General features: G+C 41.4%; 2 protein-coding genes across 4 annotated transcripts; both read right to left on the bottom strand.

Annotated features, from left to right (window-relative positions):
- Positions 1-137: 137 nt before the first annotated feature.
- On the bottom strand, positions 138-4,814 carry rab42b (RAB42, member RAS oncogene family). 3 transcript variants are annotated; one of them, XM_031852535.1, is made up of 3 exons: positions 4,752-4,814; positions 2,349-2,571; positions 138-1,498 (listed from the first exon to the last, which is right to left on the bottom strand). In XM_031852535.1, exons 2-3 carry the CDS (start codon positions 2,564-2,566, stop codon positions 1,057-1,059), a joined length of 660 nt encoding a protein of 219 aa, XP_031708395.1. In that variant the 5' UTR covers positions 2,567-2,571; positions 4,752-4,814; the 3' UTR covers positions 138-1,056. The 3 variants fall into 3 exon arrangements, with proteins under 3 accessions (XP_031708395.1, XP_031708394.1, XP_031708393.1); XM_031852534.1 differs by lacking the exon at positions 4,752-4,814 and adding an exon at positions 3,235-3,323; XM_031852533.1 differs by lacking the exon at positions 4,752-4,814 and adding an exon at positions 2,768-2,854.
- On the bottom strand, positions 3,662-13,726 carry LOC116386384 (CTP synthase 1-like). Its single transcript, XM_031852526.1, has 18 exons — positions 13,620-13,726; positions 12,594-12,774; positions 12,226-12,396; positions 11,961-12,061; positions 11,213-11,329; positions 10,947-11,030; positions 10,171-10,251; positions 9,674-9,825; positions 9,429-9,561; positions 9,143-9,231; positions 8,207-8,301; positions 7,085-7,147; positions 6,908-6,951; positions 6,722-6,818; positions 6,581-6,636; positions 6,373-6,469; positions 5,840-5,984; positions 3,662-5,532 (listed from the first exon to the last, which is right to left on the bottom strand). Exons 2-18 carry the CDS (start codon positions 12,757-12,759, stop codon positions 5,454-5,456), a joined length of 1,770 nt encoding a protein of 589 aa, XP_031708386.1. The 5' UTR covers positions 12,760-12,774; positions 13,620-13,726; the 3' UTR covers positions 3,662-5,453.
- Positions 13,727-19,516: the final 5,790 nt, after the last annotated feature.

The following is a 19,516-nucleotide window of genomic DNA, read 5'->3' on the forward strand; positions in this document are numbered from 1 at the left end:
GCTTCAACCTGTCAGTGATCATCTTCAATCGGAGTCTTTTAGTCACAAGATAAATAGTTTTTTGGTTGCCGAAACACAGGAGGCTGTTTATCAGGCATGGACAGTAATTGCAACATTTCAAAAGAACAATATCCAAATGCACTCGAGGTGTTTCATTTAATTAATTTCAACCACAGCACCTGAAAACAATCGCTCACTCTAAGCATGCTGTGCAATTATCGGTGATGCAACAAAGCTTTTTCCAGACAACTACTTAAGCCCAAAGCATTAATTCCCATCGTCATAGAGGGGACAATTATAAACTCAACCAGGGCACTCTGCACCGTAACTGCTGCCAATCAGAACGAGCAAAACAGACAATATCACAGATGTGTGTGCAGAAGATAAAGCAGAATATCTTGTTCAGTCGGCCTAGCGTCTCACAAAAGGTAGTCTTAAGAGAAGCATTTATAGAGCTAATATTTACCATGTTCAACATCCTCAAACCTTAGTTTAGTGGCATTAGTTTTCGTAAACCAAAGCATTCATCAGGTCATTGAAATGACCCGATGAACACCTTTAGCAAATTCCACAGCAGTCTATGCAATAGTTGTCACCTGTCAAACCTGTCAATCTGCTGGTGGTGCTAGATGAACAGTCAGGGGATCACCAAACTCCGGATGAATTCATCCTCAAGGGACCACCAATGTCTGCAAAATGTCATCATGGCAATCCATCAAATAGTTTGAAGGTTCTATAGGTACTTCAGTCTGGACCAAAGAGGCGATAACCAACATTGCCACGCTGCCATCATGGCAAAATATCAGTTACAAACACCTTTATTTCTAAAGTTAATTTTTAAGCCATTTCAGGAATGTCAAAGCTTTGTACATACAAATACACAAAATGTTTCCTCAAATCAGTCTGACATTACTAAATGGTTAAGATTGTATCTTCGCAGCAAAGGTGCAAAAACATTTTTTCACGATGGTCACGTTATTACAGTAAACGTCCACAACCGCTTCTAGGTTCTACAGTAACATGAGTGCACATGGGTGATCGCTGCCAGCCCACAGTTTAAGGACAACACTTCTTGGGTGCTGTGTTGGGCTGAGCCAGGCTGGCTCTCTGCAACTGCAGCGCCCGTGGTGCAGCGCACTTCACTCCATCCCAGCCCTCCTGCAGCTCCACCTCTCCGCTCAACAGACCCTGGTAGATCCGCCGAGTGAGCAGCTCAAAGGCCTCCCTCACGTTCTGACCCGTCTTGGCAGAGGCCTCCACGTAGGGCATCCCGAGCTGCCCGGCCAGTTTCTCAGCCTCCTCCAGACTCACCACCCTCTCCCGCTGATCACCACGGTCGCTCTTTTGCCCCACCAGGACGAACAGCACCTTCTGCGGCTGCACTCGCTCGCACACCTCGGCATGCCACTCCTTAATATGGTCAAAGGAGGCTTGGTTGGTCATGTCGAACACCAGCAGACCTCCGACTGAGTTGCGGTAATAAGAACGGGTCACTGACCTGAGGAAGGAAGAGACACACGGGGGAAACATGAGGAAAAACAGGTTTGAATTCCACCACCATGAAAACCTCACAAAGCCCTCACTGTGCAGAGTTCAGACTTTGTTACCAATGAATTTCCTGTTCCAGTAAGCAAATAATCAGCCGATTCTCTGCACTGTTTGAAGTGAGCTTTTTTTTTTTAGATAAGCTGATTGACAAAGGGTCTGTTCTCTTTGTAAAGAATTGATCATCACTGTCTCCCCCCCTCACCCCCTCACCCTAATCATGAAACTGTGGAGAGGCATGTGGTTCCCCCATGAGACACTTAATGTTTAAAAGCAAAGGAAAGGCACGGCGAACGGTCCTCCCAGCAGCTACTGGGTAAAAACGGACTTCTTCAATCCTTCTTAATGCAAACAAACCTGAGTTTTTTTTTTAGCTGACTCGGGTAGGATTAGCAGGCTACAGATATCGTGCAGAGAGGAGCATAGTTTGCAATTAGCTACAGTTCATTCATCTGGAGAAGAGATATAATGAATTTGAAGACAGAATGACACGTTACTGCTTCTTTTCTTGATAAATATGCTGCTCATGAAGAAGAATGCCCTCTTAAAGATCTGCCTTTTCCACTTTAAGCATTACACATACTGCCCCTCTGTGAGCGTTGCACACCGATCCTGTGAGGGTGACAGAGTGTACACACAGTCATAGCTGAAAGCAAACATTGATCAATCACTCCGGTGTGAATGGAATAACCAGTGATAGTTTGTTTAGCATATTTGCATGAACAAGAGTCATTTTTGGGAATATGCATAATTACTGCGTTACACAAAGAGGCATAGTGCGACGAGGTCTGGTGCATCCTCACCTGAACCTCTCCTGTCCAGCTGTGTCCCAGAACTGAAGCTTGACACGGACCCCCGGCTCCACCTCCAGGAAGTGGACATAGAAGTCTACTCCCACCGTCTGGTTGATGGACTCCAGGAACAGGTCTTCAGTGTAGCGCTTCAGCAAGGAAGACTTGCCCACTGTGGAGTCCCCCAGCATGATGATCCTGAACTGGTACTGCCACAAAGTCAGGTCCATTGTTGCTGGTTGTGGAAAAGAGGCATGACTGTAAATACAGCTTGTAGGGATACAGAAGCATATAGAAGTTGTGGGTATGACAAAAACAAAAAAAACAAGATGTACACTGCAGGAATAATGAAATATATATATATATATATATATTGAACAGCCTAGATGGTACCATGGGGATAGAGAAAAAGATAAAAAAGGAGATGAAACCTGTAAGAGACTAGCAATCCCACATCAGCTTCCCACCAGTTGCTTCCCTATCTTTGACACTCCAAATGTTGAGAAACAACCACAGCAGCCACTCCTTATAAATCTCACTATCAGTAGAGCAGGCAGTGTTGACAGTCATCACAAATTCCTATGCAGCAGATGATTGCATCACAAGTCCCTCAGCCCCATTCCCACGGTGGCTCATCAAAACTTCTTCAAAAGCAGGCATCTTGAGAAATATGTCCCACAAAGTAGATCCCAGTACAGCTGCATTTGTGATCTTAACTGCTACTGTAGGCATGTGCATGAGTGTGCTGTGCAGGGGTGTGGACTTCTGAAGTTTGCCTGTTGATACTTGACAAAAGGCGGGGCAGCATAGCGACACGGGGAGGGCTGTTGTGGAATGGGAGGTCCAGATGCACAAGGAAAGGGGGGCATTATGAGGAAGTGGTGGTTGCATTTAGTACCATATCAAGGCAAACCATGTAGTTTCCTGCTGTCGCCAGCTCGTAACTGCATGTCATCATTGACAATCGTAGACGGTGAGGATGAGTGTGGGCTACTGGTTTCCCCACACGATTTGCAGCAATTGTTATCACTTTATGGTCTCGTATGTACAGTGTACACCGCCTCCTAAAAAGGGAAGTTAAAGACAATACAGTTCTACATTCAATGGGGAAACAGGAGGAACCGCTCAGGATATCCAATTCCTTTTTCTACAATAGGGAGGTTTAACTTTAGTTTTAGAAAGGACTACAGGTCTACTTTCTTTAATCTAGTCATGCAGCTATTGCACATAGGGCACAACCTGTGGTCCAAATATAAACATTAGAGAATAAAAAAAAAATATATATATATATATATATATATATATATATATATATATATCCCCCAAATTGACTAGAGAGCAACTACATTATTTAACTGTTCTGGGTCTGTTAAAACCGCAGCTGAAATCTTTTCATATTGTGGGATGTAATGAATAAGACAGCCTCCAGTGACTGCTAGAGCACTTAAGACTTTTAATTTTGTACATAACTACAGTAAACAGACTCGTGGTTTCAAGCGCTCCCACTTTCAAACACTGAAAATAGTGCCATCAGTGAAGGCAAAGCTGTTTAATCCTCTTTAAGACGTGCGGGAGTGTTAATGTTAACGCATGTCCTTTTATAGTGACTGGTAAAAAGCAGAACATACGCAGATTCTCAGGTCCACCAGAATAAAGGCCAGATTGTCAAGAGGAATATATTATAAGTATATTTATTCAGAGTGTACACATATCGCATCACACATGCAACTTCATATATACTTCTCGTTTCTCATATATTTGGGTCACCAGCAGATAAATGAAGGCATAACTATTCAGGTGCACTCAATGTAAGAAGACTCAAAGTGAAAATGTAATCTGAAAGCTTGAAGCTCATCATCTACAGTTAGCTGCTCCGGTTCCGAGATCAAATCTTTGGTTTTCTTCTTTCACTTTTAAGACATCAGCTTTCATATGCCAAGCTTTCTTTTTCAGTTCATATGTTATCTGAAGTGCCACTGACGACTCGTCAGATGACTGCATCTGTATAGTTCATGTTAGGAAGTTCTGGGTCAGATAGTACAGTAAAAGGCAATGGAGTTTAAAATCATGTTTGTCGACGTAAGCAGGTAAAAAGGTCTCGACCATAAAAACCATGGAAGCAGAACTGGTGAGTTCAGGTTTAAGGCATAAAAACACCCCAAAGTGCAAAATCCATTACAACTTTCATGAAGAAATAAAACTAGTGTCCTTGGGATATTGGCTGATGCCTATACCATCAACCTCATTATGACAAACAATATTCATATATATATATATATATATATACACACACACCAGTCACCAAAACACAACTTTGTGGTCCAGTTTAATATCATACTCTTGGGGTTCTGCTCGTACACTCCATGTAATAGAGTGCTAGAGTATTCAAAAACAGAAAGCATGTAGCTTACTCACTTTTCTGTAGTAACCGCTAATGAGAGTTATGATTTGTAAGCTGGTATTAAACCTAAAAAAGGAGAAAAACATCAACACATTAAATTGTAAAACATGCATTAACCAAGCTAATGATATCTAACCGTCATTATAAACAGGCAAGATTCTGGCAATCCAAGTCACAAACAACTGTCCCAAGTAATAATGTCTCATGTTTTCATACATTAGATTTGAATTTGCAGAGGAGTTGCCCCAAAAACAAACCCGATATGCAGACCCTGACATTTTGACACTGCTGCAAACTAATCTGCATATTCTGAGCGTCTTCTATACTTCACTGCAAAACACAGCATCCATATCTCCTCTCGTGTTCGCACAAGCATCATGATCTTAAAGTTGCACAAGCCTCTGTACCGACAGACTGATGATTTACTGTCCAAGTCTCACTCTATTCTGTTTGTTTTCATTCCTACATAAACACTTTGTCCCAGCTTCTCCTTAATGCAGCAACTCAAAGCCCCACAGAGTTCACAGCAAGACATCCCTTCACCTTTATACAATCAGTGAATACAGAGTTTAAATTGTAACAACTTGTTGTATACTGAAGAATGTAAAAACCCTTTGTTGCATCAGTTAAGAGTAGACCTCCTGCCTTTTTTTTCTGGGCCTTGCATTTATCTGCACGAGTGACACACAAACACAACGACTACGTGGGCTTTAGTCTCAGGACAAAGGGGGGAACTTCAGCTCAGACATGTCTTCTTCAGGAGAACTGCTGCCACTGCGGTCGCTGTAAGTGTCCCTGGAATATAGGATGAATACATCAAATGACTTTTACAGCAGGAATGCCAGACAGGGATTGCTTTATTGCGATTGCAGATGCAATGATGATATAGTGTCACTGTAAACTCACTGTAAGAGAGTCGATTATGACACTGAATAAAAATGTGCTTGTAAACGTCCATTCGGGTTGACGAGTCAATTCCATTTCAGTAAATTCAATGACACGTAAAAATGCCAACCATTTTTTGTTTTTATCAATCCCTTTACAGATCTAATTATATGTAACCTATGACCTGCATCATACAGTCATTTGATTCTAAACTTACCGTGGAGAGAGGCGGCAGCCCTTGTTCAGGTAGCCCTGGAGTTTTCCTGCAGCAGCCAGCAGGAGACCAAAGTATGGAGGAGAAGGTTTGATGGGTCTGGAGGTGAACTCTGGATGGTACTGCACTCCAACAAAGTAACAATGATCTGAAACAACAAAGACCAGTCAATTAACACGGACATATTAACCTGCTACACGATGCTCGGTACGGTACACCACAGTCAGCATATGACACACGGCTGACATATTTACCAAAGAAGGACATTTGAGGCAAAGCATGTCTAAGAAACAGTGGAGATGCAGTCCACGTGTCAAACTGTCTTTTGGCAAGACACTGAAGCCCAGACTGCTCCCTTGGGAGTGTGCATGTTTATTGCTCCTGATGACCAGGTGGCAGCTTGTATGGCAGCGTCTGCCAGTGTGTGAATGGGCGAGTACGTGTTGTAAAGCGCTTCGAGTGGACACTAAGATTAGAAAAGCGTTACCCCGATCATTAGCAACAGCAGGTGGACGCTTGTTTTCAATAACACGCACCCTCCAGTTCAATGACCTCCATTCTCTCTCCTTCCACATCCTGGCCGACAAACCGAAGACCCTTTTTCGCAAAGTGGTGCTTCAGCTCCGGGTTCACCTAGAATGAGCAATGGTTCAAGGATTCAGGAAAGGTTTCTGAGAAAGAAGGTTACGAGGTATGCATTTGTTTCGTACTCTCATACAAAAAGGTTTTAGAAGCTTGTTTTACCTCAAATCGGTGCCTGTGCCTCTCATCAACGTATTCCACGCCTCCGTACAGTTTTCCTAGAACAATGAGATATCAAGTCAGCAAAAAAACACAAGCTGGAGTGATCAAACAGTCCACCATTAACTCTACGAGGATACATACTCAGTACACTCGTGCCGGATTTGAAAATAGTCCGCCTCTTCCCCAACCTCATAGTCCCGCCCATCTCCCCTGGGTTGTGCTCCGGCATGTCAATCACCTGTCGAGATCAAATAGGGTTTTAAAACCATTCTGGTAAAGACTCGGCTGGTATGATGGGATATGAGCTCTGAAGAGAAGATAACCTACCACAGGGTGAGCGGATTCTGGATTGAATTCTGTGGAGTTGGCATCTGAAAAAGATGAGATAAGTGAAACTGATCTAAGCTCAACGTCCCACCAGGTCTACGGTTCTTTCATCATTCAATTAGAAACCATAAGAACACATTTTAACAGTGTCACCAGCTGATCTGTGCAATTACTCACCTTCCCATCCGAGAACGTTGCGGGCGAACTCGCACACTGCCAGCTGCATGCCCAAACATACTCCTGCACAAACCAAGAGCAGCAGGATGAGTGCACAATGAGGGCTATTGTAAGGAGTCATACATTAAGACATGTAAGCGGTTTGCACAGTGGGGGTCACGGCAGCATTTGAAAGTGATTATTTTAAAGTCATTGTGTGATGTTTAAGTGATGCAATTTAGCTTTTTTTTCCTCATAAAGGAAAAAGAAAATAGATTGTTCTCATTTTGACATTGAAGAATCTGAATTATGTACAAAAATAACACAGAAAGTAACTAATTTCAGCTTTGAATCTCACATAAAGTAAGTGCTGTAACATTGTATATACCTGAACACAGCGTGTTCTCAGTTGGTGGTTTGAGTTCTGGACTCTGATGTGCCAATCAAATCCACAATTTTCATTCTGTGTAGCTGTATATTGCAGAATAACCGCCTCGCAGACGTGTCCCTCCGCCAACCAGTCAAGTTGCAGTTTACATCCATGTGCGTCCAAAATGTCATCACTTATCTAATCAGACATTTGTGTGAAATTGTCATGTCAATACTTGAGTTATGGCCAAAAACGTGTTCTGTGAGGTTACAGTGGCCTTGACTGTTGGACTCGAGTGTGAACTGATTAGATTTATAGACCAAGTGGACGTTTGTGCCAAATTCAAAGAAAAGTCCCTCAATGTGTTCCTGAGGTATTCATTCACGAGACGGTACGTACGGACAGACAGACAACCCAAACACATAATGCTTCATAATCATAATAAGATCAAACAGGTCGAGGGTCTCTACAGATACAGAGACGCCAAACACTTCAAGTGGGTTTAAGTGATGATTTAGAGGGAGCTTTCATGTTTTTTAGCAAAGTCCTGCAGAGCAAACCTTTAATATCAATTGATGAGGTTTCAGTTTTGTAAAATATGACAAAGTCCAAAGATGCACATTAGCTATTCGTTTAGCCGTCTAATCCAGTGATGCAAATATGAAGCTGCACACCAAATATGAACATGTCTTAAGCAACAGTCGACACATTTGAGGGTCTAGTTCTCATCAGGTTTGATGATTGCATGTCATTTACAATACGACATCACTTACCCAGGAAAGGCTTATTCTGTTTCCTCGCCCAGTTAATAGCGTGCATCTTGCCTTCTGTCCCTCTCACACCAAAACCTCCGGGTACCAGCACACCACTGTGGGGTGGAAGGAAAGAGTGATAGCCTCGGTTCATTTTAGAAACAAGTCCAGATTATCTTTGAGGCAAACCTACACAATATAAAAACACCTGCACACCTTTAGACACATTATTGATAAAAAGTGTTATGACTGAATAACTAAAAGACAGCCCCAAGAGGTAGAATTTAAGACGAGTTACAGCAGATTTAGTAAATCACAGCGATCATTCGACTAGACGCCGAGTACAAAAATGGGATTTTTTTGCAAAGAAAGACATAAAGATGTCTGGAATTTAAGGTGATGCTGACAATGAATGTGAATTCATATTTGTATGGAGGCTATTCTTTATTCTTCACAATGGGAGAAACTCCCCCATGGCACTAACTACTTCCTGCTGATCTATGTATAGAAATCCTCCGTCTCTACATGTTCGGAGGGGCAAAATGCTGGACAGCTATTGTAACAGCCATCGGGTAAGCTAGTTCAATAACATACTAATGGCTGCTGGACTTAGGTTGATATCTAGCAGACATCACTTTGTATTGGCAAAACTTTGTGGTAAGAAATAATTGCTCATAATCTGATTAAGCGACACCGGCTTTCTTCTTACTCTGGCCCCATGAGAATGCCTGCTTGAGAATGGCTACAGGACTCAAACATACTACTCCCCCCCCCTCCCAGTACATTGCAGGTGTAATCTATACACGAACATGTAATAAAACACTGTGAATTCCTACAAAACAAAGAAGTCATTGAGCATTTTATAAAGCTGCTTAAACCACTGGGCCTTACAGCGCTCTGCTGCCATCATGTGGCGTACTCTATAAGAAGCTGTGTAACTATAGTTTGTCTACTCACTGAGCACTGCAGAGTCTCTGCCAGGCCTCATGGTATTTCACGGGCTCATCTTGCAGAGTGGCAACCTCTAGGTCTGCAGAGTCTATGTACTGCAATGAAGACACAGCGTGTTAGCCAAGATGTTGCTCTCTGTCAAAATGCTGCTACTCTTTAAATATGGGTAAACATTAGGTATTATGCCAGTTTTACAAGCGTTCTGTGACAACTGATAATACAATCTGCAAAGCAGTGTTGCAAAATCCACAAATCAGTTTACAAACATAAAGAACTGGAACTGATTCCATACCTTGACCTCTAGTTTGTGATTAACTGCGAGGGCCGAGTGCTCCAGGGCCTTGATGACGGAGGTGTAGGAGTCGGATAACTTTGTGTATTTCCCCACCAGGGCTATAGAGACATGCTCCAAGAGACGGGCAGATCTGAGGAGAGAGCAAGATGATTTACAAACTGTTCCATAACTGTAAAGGTAAATTATTTGTTCCTTACAACCCTTGAGCAAGACACAATGTAGGAAAGGGTTAACGTCCTCACCTGTCAGCCATCTCCTTCCACTTTGTGAGCATCTTTCTGGGCCTCACCTCGATGGGCAGGCTCAGCCGCTGGCAGAGGTAGCTCATAACCCCCTGGTCCTCCAGCAGCAGGGGCACTCTGTAGACCGAGGAGACGTCATGGACACAGATCACCTGGAAAGAATGACAAAACATGTTATCCGTCTTTATGTTTTAAATTGATAAAAAAGGACGAGCGATGTCAACATTGACTTAAGAAAATCAAATATAATCTGATCCATCTGATACTCAACATTACAATTACATGAATCATGTGTATACTACTGTTGAGTTGTGATGGCATTTGTGATACTTTTTACTTAATCTCTTAAGATATTCAACATTTGAGGCTGCAAGTTCTCAAAATACATGCTGGAGCTTTGTGTGCAGCTAATGCCACATTCACCCATCAGACAATAATTGAATCAATATCACCCAAATTGATACCAGGTCAGATTGTTTGTTGTCACTGTACTTTACCTGTGTGGGCTCTACGTGACAAAACATGGAGATCTTCTCCTTGACGGACGTCTCTAGAGGCGATGAACAGCGGCACATGATCTGCAAAGGACCAATATGTTTGTTTTTAAAACGGGACGAGCGTATAACAGGCATGCAAACTAATCAGGGATGACCATCGGGATTCAAAACAGAAAATTCAGCTGAAAGGCGTCACGTTTGCATGACTGGTATAGTCTCAAAGGTTACCATATAAATACTGTTGGAACCATGATGCAGTTTGTTTGTTTTATTGTATGTTTGAAGGAAACACAAGGTGAATGTATACATGCAGTTCTGACATTGAACACAACGTTGAGCATTAATGTAGAAGTGAATATAAGTGCCTGGTGATGAGAATCAGGTGTGTGGGACGGGAAGCTAACAGCTTCTGACCGTGACATATCCTGTCGTGTCGTGTTGGTGTCAGAGTGTGACTGGCATGCTCAGATTCATCGGCAGGAATAACATTAAAAAATGCTGATTTAATGCTGTGGTGACAATGTGAAAGGGAATAAATGCATCCAAAGAGATACAGTGCACTAGACAGTGATTTGTTTGTAGCCAAGAGCACGTGTCCGAACAAGTTTTCCCCTCAGTGCCGTACATTTTGCCGTAGATTTGATTTGATTGTGTACAACATAAGATGAATACATAACCAAGAATTATTGGATATAGATTTTCTACACATACAGGAGAGGCCTTGCCTGTTTACATCTGTGGTGCAGAAGGGAATGCCAAGTTTTAATCTAACTCACCAAATCTGGAGACAAGCCAAGCCCTCTGAGTTCTCGAACACTGTTCTGTGTTGGTTTGGTTTTCTGCTCTCCTGTGGTATTGGGCTGAGGGCACAAAAGTCAAATTGTAGCTTAAATGTGTGCGACAGATAAACCAGTGGGTATTCTCTAACCCCTTCTCCTTCAATTAAAAAAAAAAAAAAAAAAACTGAATAAAGCAGACTTGGACCTACTTCACTTGTAAGAAAATTCAACGCGACATGCGTGTGTTCACTGCTGTGTCATACCTGTGGTACCAGGCTGACATGGATGTTGCAGAAGTTCTCCCTCTTCACCTTGAACTGGAACTGCCTGAAGGCCTCGATGAACGGCATGCTCTCAATGTCCCCCACTGTGCCTCCCAGCTGTTGACACACAACCCCAGCTCATACCATAGAACTGAATGCACAAAACAAACAGGTTGGTTCTCACCAACTTATATAACCGCCACGCCCGTAGAAAGTAAAAATGTCATTAGCTGTACTGAGCTAATAAAACTTTCAGCGCTGGTCAAGATTTATGTCATGAGAAAATAAAAGCTGGAGACCGGGTAATAATTCAACTCCATTTATGAAGATTTGGTTCGTTTCAACTGCAAATATACAAAGGATGATCTACTTCTACTGTGTATGCTATCAAACAAATAAAATACTTTGTTTTACTGTCGGGCTAGCAGAGGAGTATGGATTTACAGACTCCACAGCAAATACATTTTTTTAATCCACAAATTTTTAGTGTTTTTCAAAATATTGTTTCTGCTTTGCTGACGGACCCATTTGTGCAAGTTCAGCAATTTCTCTGCTTGCTGAATGGTGCTATTATTTTCTATCGCTTCAGGCAACACATCTAATTTCAATGAATGCACTAATAATTGGTCACAAATCGCTTAAGAGTTGCCGAAATATATGATACTTATGACGAAGAATCTTGTTTCACCATTTACATAAAATCCCTGCTTGATGAGAACAGATACAAGTACCTACAAGACCGACTTACCTCAATGACACAAACTTGAGGCTCCACGCCATCATCATCTACTGAGATCCTGGCCTGCTTCATCACCCACTCCTGGATGGCATCTGTGATGTGGGGTACCACTGGAAACAGATTTACAGAATAAAAGAGATATAAAACTGATCACTGCTTATTGAACATACTTGTGTAGAAGAATACAGCAAGTGTGCTTCTCTGCGGCCAAAAGTGGGGTTGCAGAATTTAGGGTCATGGGAGGGGCTTCCATGTTCTGTAGCAGGTCACTCACCTTGTACAGTCTTGCCCAGGTAGTCTCCCCTCCTCTCCTTGTTGATGACAGATTGGTAGATCTTTCCAGTGGTGAGGTTGTTGTCTTTGGTAAGACAGATGTCTAGGAAACGCTCATAGTTCCCCAAGTCCAGATCCACCTCACCGCCATCATCGAGAACAAAAACTTCACCTGCACCACACAGACATAACATCCATTTACCTTAGGGTTAGTGAATACTAGTGAAAACTGACAATAACAACCATCTATTGTATGGAAACAGCTTGACCCACTCAACGACATGGTCCGTCTAACCAAAAGGACACATTAAACAGCAGGTGATACCTCAAACAAGTATAAAAGTTTGTCGGAAGCACTCGATCGCTCACCGTGTTCATATGGTGAAAAGGTGCCGGCATCAATATTGATGTATGGATCGATTTTGATGGCTGTGACATGAAGGCCGCAGGACTTGAGAATTGTCCCCACGCTGCTGGCAATGATGCCCTTTCCAATACCAGATATAACACCACCGGTAACCAGGATGTACTTCATAGTGGCATGCGAAGACTGGAAACAAGACAAAAAAAAAAAATCTGAATTTGTCCTACTATTGTGCCCATGCTTGAACTTGTTCAACCACACATGAGATGAATGATGCAACACAGACAATGTGAGTGCTCTATTGCCAATGTCAAACTCTATTTTACAACTTATATTCCTCTGTTGTAACATTACAATATCATGCATCAGCAATAGAAAATATTAAAATCAGTCAATATTAATGCGTTTTTAAACTTGGGAGAGGTGCGAATACCGCTTTGTTTACATCTGGATCGCGCCCTCACGTTATCCAGACACATAACGCATGGTGACATTGAACGGGTAGATCCGACAAAAACCATAAGGAGGTACGTTTTAAAGCAGATCTTACAACTACTGCACGTTTAACATTGAGGTTAACCACATTATCTGAAATGCAATGGCGGGAAATACAAACAACCCAACAAGCCCGCTCATATGAAGGAGGAGGCTCCCGCGAGTCCAACCATCTTGTCATTGGATGCCAACACGTATTTCTAATAAAGCACATAAGCTCACACGAAGCTGTTGATGTGGTGTGGACGGGGAAGTTTTGACGTAGCTTAGCTATTGTTCCACAAACTGCTGCAAAGACTGCTGTCACCAGTTTTGCAGGCTGACTGTTAACTTTGCGTCGTTGTCCATGCGAAATGTTAACAACAACGAAGTTAAGTTAATATGAACCGCCTGCGTGGCTTACACAGCTAACACGCTACAGTTAAACTAGCTAACGTTAGATAATTGTGACCATTTTATCAACGACACACTTCGCAGCATCATAAACGGACTCTCGGGTACACCACGTAAGCCTCGTAATACCACACAAAACCTACCTTACGGCAAAAAGAGAAAGACGTTGCTATTGTTTCGCATCAGTAACTGTTGTGAATTCAACCGTCTCCCCGTCCCCCCTGCAGTAGAACCACGTGTTCTAAATCAGTTTGTGTCCTTCCGTTTCAGTTGACAGTAGGGTATTTTATGCCCTACTCTTAGCCTCTCAGGCAGATCACAGTCTGCCGCCGCCACAGGATCCACCAATCAGGTGGACGAATGTCAGGGTTAGGTTACCGAGGAAGGCATACCTGTATTTGTGTGATACTCGGATATCAGAGGAAATAGTCAACTTTTCTATTCAACTCTCTTTAACCGCCAATATTACAATGTTATATTTGGGCCTAGTTGTTGCTCCTTGGGTCATCAAAACTGCTGCTGGTCTCATCGAGTCTGTTTTGGGACTTAATGGTCCCAGTTCAACCTCAGTGAAACCAGCAGAAACTGTGCTCCATGAACCACCACCAGCTCAAACAGACAACAGAAGCTTCAGTAACCTCAGGTTGCTACATCAGAATGTCCACTCATTCATAAGTCACAATCCCACTCATCCCAGTACCAGAGAAGATCTTGCCGTTAACTACAGGGTCTGTCACCGATGTCAGGTTTTACTTGGCCCCAGTTGAACCCCAGTGAATCCATGCATCAACACAAGACAACAAGACTCAAACACAGTGGTCCACAATCTTTATTCCACCACGGAGAGGTTTCATGTAAAACAATATTTTCACGGACCGGCCTTCAAGGTGTGGCGGAAAAAAACACCCCTCTCTGACTTTGGTGTGGTACCATGTGTGGCAGACATTTAAAATAATCATCTTCCTCATCCAGCTCCTCGTCCCAGCCCACACACATGGTGTGATACCATGTGTGGCAGCTGTCACACTGGACCCACGACACCAATCCCTCTGAGCTCTCGGGAGGGTCAGGTTCCCGGCACCAGCCACACTCCCAAACTGTCTGCTCCATCTCTTCAGAAGTGTGACCTATTGAAATATTTTTTTTTTACTTTGAATTAAAGAAAATGATCAGATTTTCATGGGTTGGCATACAATGAAAGTTTACATGAAGTACACTACCGGTGGATGTCGTGGGTCCAGCAGACGAGGAGCTGGATGATGTTCGGGTCTCTGCAGGTTGGGAGGCTGTATAAATAACAGAAAAAGCATAACCGTGCTTTGTTTACTCTTCATCAGCACAGCACTTAACTGGTTTGAATCCTACTTGAAGGACAGAGAATACTTTGTGTCTGTAGCTAATTACACATCAGAGCTGACTAAAATGACGTGGTTTTCCCCAAGGTTCAATACTGGGGTCTCTTCTGTTCAACATCTACATGCTTCCACTAGCTCAGATTATGGAAAACAACAAAGTGTGTTTTCATAATTATGCAGAGGACACACAAATCTACATAACTATGTCACCAGGGGACTATAATCCCATAAAAGGGCTGGGTAACTGCATTGAACAAATCAACAGCTGGATGTGCCAGAATTTTCTTCAATTAAACAAAGACAAAACAGAAGTAATTGTTTTTGGTACCAAGGACGAACGATTAAAAATCAGCGCTCAGCTTCAATCACTGACGTTAAAAAACACAAACCAAGCCAGAAATCTAGGTGTTATGGATTCAGACCTCAACCTGAACAGCCATATCAAGACAATTACAAAATCAGCCTACTATCACCTGAAGAATATATCAAGGATTAGAGGATTTATGTCTCAACAGGATTTGGAAAAACTTGTCCATGCATTTATCTTCAGCAGACTGGACTACTGTAACGGTGTGTTTACAGGTCTCTGTAAGAAGCCTGTCAGAAAGCTGCAGCTGATTCAGAACGCTGCAGCTCGAGTCCTCACTAAGACCAGGAGGGTGGATCACATCACTCCAGTTCTGAGGTCTTTGCACTGGCTACCTGTCAAACAAAGAATTGACTTTAAAATCCTACTGTTGGTTTCCAAAGCACTGAATGGTTTAGGGCCAAAATATATCTCCGATCTGCTGCTACCTTATGAACCATCCCGACCCCTTAGGTCGTCTGGGACCGGTCTACTTTCTGTTCCCAGAGTCAGAACTAAACATGGAGAAGCAGTGTTCAGTTTTTCTGCTCCACATATTTGGAACAAAGTCCCAGAAAGCTGCAGGTCTGCTGAGACCCTCAGCTCCTTTAAATTGAGATTGAAGACTTTTCTGTTTGCTGCTGCCTTGATAAAATAATAAGAGAAAATTATAAGTATACTACTGTTGAGTTGTGATGGCATTTGTGATACTTTTTACTTAATCTCTTAAGATATTCAACATTTGAGGCTGCAAATGAAGCAAACGTAATTCAAGGTCAATGTAAGCAAAATTTATTGTAATATGTAGTAATACTAACTTGACTTCAGATCTGATACTGTACACACATGCAATCCACCCTAGACTGATCCTGACTACATATATAGTCTATAATATATAGTTTATATATATTTTGTGGTTTACTGTTTTCCTTGCATGTATTGTTTACATTTTGTATTTGTACCATTTGTTTTAACCTTATTGCTAATGTATATATTATATTATATTGCCACTCCCACTTTGCATTGTAACTGCTGGAAAGCAATTTCGCTTGGGATTAATAACATTTTATCTGCCTTATTGAAACATTATGAATATTTAAGTTGTCATTTTCTTGGACAGTTAGCTGACATCTTTGACATCTTTGTCCATGAATGTTCATGGACATATTTTATAATATCATCATACATCATTATTCTAATTTAATTGTTTTACTTTTTTTTACCTATACTTTAAAATATCTCAATTCTTTTTTTTAATCATTCTTATCATAATTCTGTCACCTCCTATTCTTTTATTTGTTCATCAGTTAATTTGTTAACAGCTTCACCACTAGATGGCATGTAAGTTCTATGTTGCATTTTCAGCATATTTCTATGCCAAATTGAGCTTTTAACATAGTTATTCACACATATTGAACCTTGTGACTTTGAAGGGGTAAATAAGGCATCAGATGAAAAATAGCCTTTTGGCTAACTCTGGCGCATTTGCAGAAATGTTTTTATTAATGTGCACTGTCCCGTTCAGATATAGCAACACAGAGATTGATACTGTTGTAAGCACTGATACCCTTAAAGTTTACGGTTTGGCCAAGTAAGGCAGTATACGAAATAGAGCAATGGTCCCTCGTAACCGCATTGATACAGTAATGCTGTCTGTGAGATATTAAAGTTTTTCTTCGTGTATTCACTGTCACGCTGCTCCAGTTTTGCTGTAGGTAATGAGAGTGGTGATTCTAATTCCTTTCTGTCCATGATCTTGATCTAATTAAAGACCTCATCCCTGCCACCTCATTTTCATAAGCTGTTCCCTTCAATTACATCTGACAAGTGAGCACAGACACACATTAACCTCCTGCATGAAGAGGTACTGTGCTTCCCTCATCTCCTCTGCAATATTGAAATCACAGAGAGGGCAATTCAAAGGTACTTCCACCTCCTTGAATACACATTTTTGTAAAACACGTGAGTGGATGGCAGTGCATGGTATTAACCACCTTCAATATGTTCTAGTTTTCAGATACAGTGACAATATAGTGCCATGTTCTGCAGTGTTTCTTGGCCGTTAATGATTGTCTATATAATGCTTTTTTTTGCCTTCCACAAAGTGCAAGATAAGCCAATGAGTCTGGAGAGATATGAATACTGAAATAAATGTGGAGCTCATACAAGATTGATTTACTTTGCTACTATCAAAATGGACATAACATCTTGCCAGATGTGTCAGTGACTGCAAAGTCTAAATACAAAGTGACGTGTTCATGGGCTCTTAAAAAATGTTTTTGATGTAATAGTTTGTCATTTTGCGAAATATGCTTATTTGCTTTTCTTTATAAGGGTTGCCGCTGCACTTGGCTGCTGTTTGCCCTGAAATATTTTTTATTTATTTTTACAATCAACACTTGAAATGATGAAGACACTTGCAAATGACAAGGTAGTACAAAATGTAAACCAGACTTTGGTGTTTCATTTTTACCTCTTTACTTAAATATTTGAAATATTTAACTCCCCTTGAAAATGCAAAAGAAATACTTGTTTTCTGTTACCATAGTCTATAATAATTGACTAATGCTAATGGAGCTAATGCGAAGGAGTTCTAAAAAATAACTCTAAAATATCTTGTCTGTTTTCACTCACATTTCAATGTATCTTCCTTTTCTTCTCTCTTAACTAATTATTATGTTTTAGGAGTAGTAACTGAACATCTGTACTACTCTATATTAAAATGTAACTTCACCCCCAGGTCTGAGCCTGAGAAATGAAACCACGCCCACTTCCATTTGACAAAAGCCTTGATGCATCAATGACAAATATGACAGCTACAGTAGCATGGAAAATAGCAACATGGCATGGGTGATTGAATTTTGATGAATGGACTGTTTAACATGACAAGAATTTACCCTGCGGTCGCTCCGCTTCACTCCTTCACTACTTTGCCGGGAGAAGAGCGGGCAACAGCTTTGGAAACAAAACAGGGACCCATTGCTGCCTTTGGCCCCAAGCCCGTAGTTCCATAGTTCCAGTGATTTTCTGCAACAAGTGTAACATTAGCATGAAACATGGTGGCATTAGCAAGCTAACATTGGCTAGCTAACTAGCCAGAAACTAAATGAGAAAAATTAAACAACTTAATGCTTCATCGGCACACTCGATTATCTTTTATCTACTCTTTTATGATGGCGTTTTAATCCATTTTTGACCATGAAATGCAGATTTTTATGAATTTTGTAAGAAATGTCTATACAAACATTAGCATTGAGGTGTTTCATCAGTCATATCATTAATTAATAGTTTAAAAACACCTTTTATAGTGCAGTTACTGTTTAAAATAAGACCATATATTGCATGTAATGTAATGGTATAAGAATAAATGAAACTGGTTCATAACAAACATTTTAATAAAAATAAAATTTCCACACGGAAGGAGGATAGAAACTGTTTTTTCTTCACCTCCCCCCTATGACGTTTGATAGCACTGGGGTCAGCTGTCATGAGCCGCTTCACTCTCCCAGACCTCCAGTAGGCTGGAGAGGTCCAAGTCCCGGCTCAAATAGACACAAAGAAACAGTAGCCCACATCCCCCGCACCCCATACACATTATTTATAAATGGGAGTGGTGCCTTTCCCTGTCCTTTTGTAGTTTTGGAATGTGCAAGATGGATCGATTTAAGATGGGAACACAGATGGCTCTAAAGGCACAATGCAGTACAAAACCACTCAGAGGAAAAGTGAGCTCTTGGGCAATTAGTGTCATTATGGCTGCTCATGTGCTTGGTGGGCTGGATAAACAGTGGCTGTGGCGGCAAATGGTTGGGCATGTGGGTAGCATGGATAATGATGATCAGTGTTGCAGCAGAGCAAAAGCACACTTAACCAGGTGATGGACAGAATACAAAGGGTTTGTCTTGATCAGACATACCATAAGAGGCAGGCAGTACATCAGGTGCTCTACAGTCCTTGACAAAAGTCTTGTCACTTATCCATTTTGTAGAAACAACAGCTTATAACCTGACTTTTAATTCATCCATTGGTTTTAGAAATGGCTCATATGAAAACTAAAACCCTCCCAAATTATGTTTAATATACTAAAATAAATTTGCTTCACTGAAGAAAGATTGATCATTTAATGAACACAGAAAGGTCAGATTTTGGCAAGACAAAAGTTTTGTCGCCGACAGAGTAATGTGAAAATTGAACAAATAATTTACTTCAAATACAAAAATATATTGCATAACATCAGTGAATTAAGTAGTGGTGCTGTGAGATCCGTATTTAATATCTTGTATGACTTCCATGAGCTTGAAGGACTGCATCCATGCGGTTCGACAATGATTCATACAAT

This window comes from Anarrhichthys ocellatus, unplaced genomic scaffold, assembly GCF_004355925.1.
Source record: "Anarrhichthys ocellatus isolate YVR2014 unplaced genomic scaffold, GSC_Weel_1.0 scaffold13, whole genome shotgun sequence".
Lineage (NCBI taxonomy): Eukaryota > Metazoa > Chordata > Actinopteri > Perciformes > Anarhichadidae > Anarrhichthys > Anarrhichthys ocellatus.

Coding starts and splice junctions, on each gene's coding strand:
- rab42b (XM_031852535.1), bottom strand. CDS start 2,566: ATGGACCTGACTTTGTGGCAGTACCAGTTCAGGATCATCATGCTGGGG. Junction 1,499..2,348: donor GCTGGACAGGAGAGGTTCAG/GTGAGGATGCAC, acceptor TTCCTTCCTCAG/GTCAGTGACCCGTTCTTATT.
- LOC116386384 (XM_031852526.1), bottom strand. CDS start 12,759: ATGAAGTACATCCTGGTTACCGGTGGTGTTATATCTGGTATTGGAAAG. Junction 12,397..12,593: donor CTTTTCACCATATGAACACG/GTGAGCGATCGA, acceptor TGTGTGGTGCAG/GTGAAGTTTTTGTTCTCGAT. Junction 9,826..10,170: donor GTCACGTAGAGCCCACACAG/GTAAAGTACAGT, acceptor CATTCTTTCCAG/GTGATCTGTGTCCATGACGT.